This window comes from Colobus angolensis, unplaced genomic scaffold, assembly GCF_000951035.1.
Source record: "Colobus angolensis palliatus isolate OR3802 unplaced genomic scaffold, Cang.pa_1.0 Scaffold7, whole genome shotgun sequence".
NCBI lineage: Eukaryota > Metazoa > Chordata > Mammalia > Primates > Cercopithecidae > Colobus > Colobus angolensis.
The window spans coordinates 29,931,868-29,936,013 of record NW_012120709.1 but is presented as its reverse complement, the minus strand read 5'-3'; the positions used below and the strand labels follow the sequence as shown (position 1 = coordinate 29,936,013).

Below are 4,146 nucleotides of genomic sequence, written 5' to 3'. Positions count from 1 at the left end.
CTTCACCTCCCCACGCTTCCTTCCCGCTACACAGAACAGCAGAACGTAGTTGCCTCGAGTACCACTTTGAGAGTGTCTCTCCCAAGCTCCAGAAACTACAGTAGCTCCCCATTGAATTGACTCCACTTTGCCTAGGAAACACTCTGCATATAGGATCTCAATACCTGTTTGATGACTGAGTGCTTCATTGAAATTCAAACTCTTTGGCATAAATCACCTTTGGTCTATCAGCCTCACCACCTTCATTTTTCCACATTCCTCAACAAGGTCACATTTGGTCATCCATCTCCATCTTCAAGCCAATACATCCAAACTGCTTTCACCTATTGTCATTTGTTACCCCTTCAAAACTCAGCTCGCTATAGGTCAGTGGTTGTCTAGGGCTGGGGAAATGGGATGGAGAGGGTGAAGGTGCTAGCTAAGAAGCATGAGTTTCAGCCAGGCACAGTGGCTCATGCCTGTAATCCCAGCACTCTGGGAGGCCAAGGTGGGCAGATCATGAAGTCAGGAGTTCAAGACCAGCCCGGCCAACATGGTGAAACCCCATCTCTACTAAAAACACAAAAATTAGCCGGGTTTGGTGGCACGCTTCTGTAATCCCAGCTACTCAGGAGGCTGAGGCGGGAGAATCACTTGAACCCAGGAGACAGAGGCTGCAGTGAGCCGAGACTGAGCCACTGCACTCCAGCCTGGGTGACAGAGTGACACTCTGTTTCAAAAAAAAAAAAAAAGTATGAGTTTCTTTGTGGGGCGACAAAAGTTTTTTGAAACCGACTGTGGTGATGGTTGTACATAGCTGTGAATATACTAAAAACCATTGAATTATACTTTAAATAGGTGAATTGTATATTATATAAATTATATCCCAATAAAGCTATTTTTAAAAATTCAGCTCTGTACTCATCTCCTTTCAGAAATTTTCCCACACTCATGAATAAAAAGAATTTCACTTTAAACAACAGAGAAAAAGGAATCATTATTAATTCATCAACAAACATCTATAGATCTATAGATCACTGTAAGAGGTCAGGTACAGTGCTGTGAAGATACAAGGATGAAGACGATTGGTCTTGGAGTATTCCAGTGAATATTGGAAAGTTAGTAAGCTATGCTACCTTTACCATTTTTTCTACTTCTTCCTTTCTAGGGTTTAAGGAGAAGAAAAGGGTCTCCTAATCCTCTTCACATTTTCAACTTTGTGCAGGGAAAATCTGCAAACTTGAGCTTCGAGTCAGTGACAAGTTAAAAAAAAAACAACAAAAAAAAGAAAAGAAAAGAAAAAAAAGAAAACTAAACAAATAATGAAAAAACAAAAATTAAAAGAAATCTACAAGCTGTGGTCCTCTCGGCCACTTAACTTCTACCACATCAGACTGAATTTCATAGCAAGCCTGAAAGGTGTTTTTCTCTGTTTTGGAGAGGTAGATTTGGGGTGGGGAATGTGGAAACGTCATGCTGGGCCTGGTATGCTAATCCTCCCTAATCCAGGCCAGAGCAGAGCCATTTTCCAACCATCATTTCCAAATCCTGAATCGTGTGAGCAGGCTCAGGTGCTGCTCCAGGACACTTGAGTATGTAACCTCATACTTTTAAGCAAACATCCATTCCATGTGAGAGACTCACAGAGTAATGAAATAAGCCTTCACCCTTGAACAGCAAGAGGAAGCTGGCAACACATTTTCACATGCACTACTCTTCAGACTTCCCATTAATCCACAGATATCCTCTTCTGCAAATGAAAAAGGTGAGGTAAAGTGAGGTAAAGGGAAGGAAACTCATAGAGGTAAAGTGAAATGCTCAAGCTAATCTCCATAGCTAATCGATGATAGAACTTAAATGTATAGCTCTCTTCTGACATTAAGTCCAATGTTCCCTGCACTCCATTGCCTCTACATGCCAATTCCATTTTTTTTTTGGAAACGGAGTCTTGCTCTGTCACCCAAGCTGGAGTGCAGAGGCGTGATCTCAGCTCACTGAAACCTTTGCCTTTGCCCACTGAGTTCAAGCAATTCTCATGCCTCAGCCTCCTGAGTAGCTGGGACTACAGGCGCGCACTACCATGTCCAGCTAATTTTTGTATTTTTAGTAGCAACAGAGTTTTGCCATGTTGGCTAGGCTGGTCTCGAATTCCGGGACTCAAATGATCTGCCTCCTCAGCCTCCCAAAGTGCTGGGATTACAGGCATGAGCTACCACACCCTACCACCAGTTCCTTCTCAGGCCACTTGGTGGTATCTACAAGCACTTATTCACTTGATTGCTTCTTTTCTTGGAAAGAAGTCTTTCATCTTCAAGGCCTAAAAATGATGGGGCTTTGTTTTACACATAATCCAAATAGATTCCAACAGAAGGCAGTACCACAGTAGCTAAGAGGAGATGTGAGTCACACAAATTTGAATTTGAATCCAGAGTCTGCCTTTTCAGATACATATGTCCTTGCTTGTTTTGGTTTGGTTTTTTGTTATTTTGGAAACGGAGTCTTGCTCTGTCACCCAGGCTGGAGTGCACTCGCGAGATCTCCGCTCACTGCAACCTCCGCCTCCCAAGTTCAAGCAATTCTCCTGCCTCAGCCTCCCGAGTAGCTGGGACTACAGGCATCCACCACCACACCCAGCTAATTTTTGTATTTTTAGTAGCGACAGTGTTTCACCGTGTTGCCCAAGTTGGTCGCGAACTCCTGAGGCCCGCCTCAGCCTCCCAAAGTGCTAGAATTACAAATGTGAGCCACTGCGCCCGGCCAATACACAGGTTCTTCTAATTCAAAAAGTCACCACTTAAAATAACTGCCTGAACTACATCTAGGTGAAAATCCTGCCAAACTTTAAGGATATGTCCCCAAATCCAACAAAAATAAAGGTTCTACTACACACACAGACAACTCTTGAAACCATAAAACCTTCCTAAATCTAACCAAATCTACAGTCATCCCCATCCCAGCCAGCAATGCAAGACTTTTTTTCTTCATACACACACACACACACACACACACACATATATATATAACATTTTAAGAGCTGGGGGTGGGGGTCTTACCATGTTTTCCAGGCTGAAGTGCAGTGGTTATGCACAGGTACCATTATAGCCTATTAAAGCCTTGAACTCTTGGGCTCATGTGATCCTCACACCACAACCCAAGTAGCTGGGAATACAGGCCATGCCATTGCACACGGCTCTTTTTACCATACTTTGTCCTCAGTATATATGACAGAATGTCAAGATCAAAAGAAGCTCTCTTTTAGTTTCTTTTACATTTGAGGGAAAAGCCGATAAGCCATGACAAACTACTTTATTTATTTATTTATTTAAGACGAAGTTTCGCTCTTCTTGCCCAGGCTGGAGTGCAATGGCATGATCTTGGCTCACTGCAACCTCCACCTCCTGGATTCAAGCAATTCTCCTGCCTTGGCCTCCCGAGTAGCTGGGATTGCAGGCACCCGCTACCACACCTGGCTAGTTTTTTGTATTTTTAGTAGAGACGGGTTTCACCATGTTGGCCAAGCTGGTCTCAAACTCCTCACCTCAGGTGACCCTCCCACCTCACCTCAGGTGACCCTGCCGCCTCACCTCCCAAAGTGCTGGGATTACAAGCAGGAGCCACCCCCCCTGGCCTGACAAACTACTTTAGTTCAAGGTTAGCTCCCACCAAGTTTGCCCCATTTCCCTCTGCTCTGTGAAAAGGGTAGCAGGATGAAGTACCAAACAGAAGGAACTTCTATCCCCAGGGTCCACAAAAATTCATGGAACAAAGCTCTATATCTGCACCTGCAGAGGGAACCATGCTCAGTTATTGTAAACAGAAAAGAGAAACTCTGGAAGGCCCAAAACGCCCATCTTCTGCATAACCAATCCTACTCCTCAGTCCCCACCCCGCAAAGACACATGGCTCACCCTGTTTCTCCTGCCACTCTTCATATTGTCCTCCTCAGCCAGTCTTATGCACCCAACCTCATTCTTTTCCTGCTGTTTTCTACTACCCATCTGTATTTGTCATGGTGTCAGCCTCTTCCTTCAAGAAGTCTGCCTCTACTTCTCCAGAACTCTCTCTTTTCTAGTACACAGCACAGTATGTTTTTCAATGGCTCCCACAGGTCTTCTTCTTCTTCTTCTTTTTTTTTTTTTTGAGATAGAGTTTCACTCTGTGGTCTAG

General features: G+C 44.1%; 1 protein-coding gene across 2 annotated transcripts in view; it reads right to left on the bottom strand.

The window, feature by feature from the left end:
- LOC105501160 overlaps positions 1–4,146 on the bottom strand; it is a 10,731-nt gene that overhangs the window by 3,523 nt on the left and 3,062 nt on the right. The window contains exon 2 of one of the 2 annotated variants that reach the window (XM_011927004.1): positions 961–1,224. The exons of the other annotated variant lie outside the window; for it this stretch is intronic. Coding sequence (XP_011782394.1) covers positions 1,191–1,224 — 34 coding nt within the window. The 3' untranslated portion in view covers positions 961–1,190. Of the gene's footprint in view, positions 1–960; positions 1,225–4,146 lie in introns of those variants that run through there. 2 annotated transcript variants of the gene reach the window in all.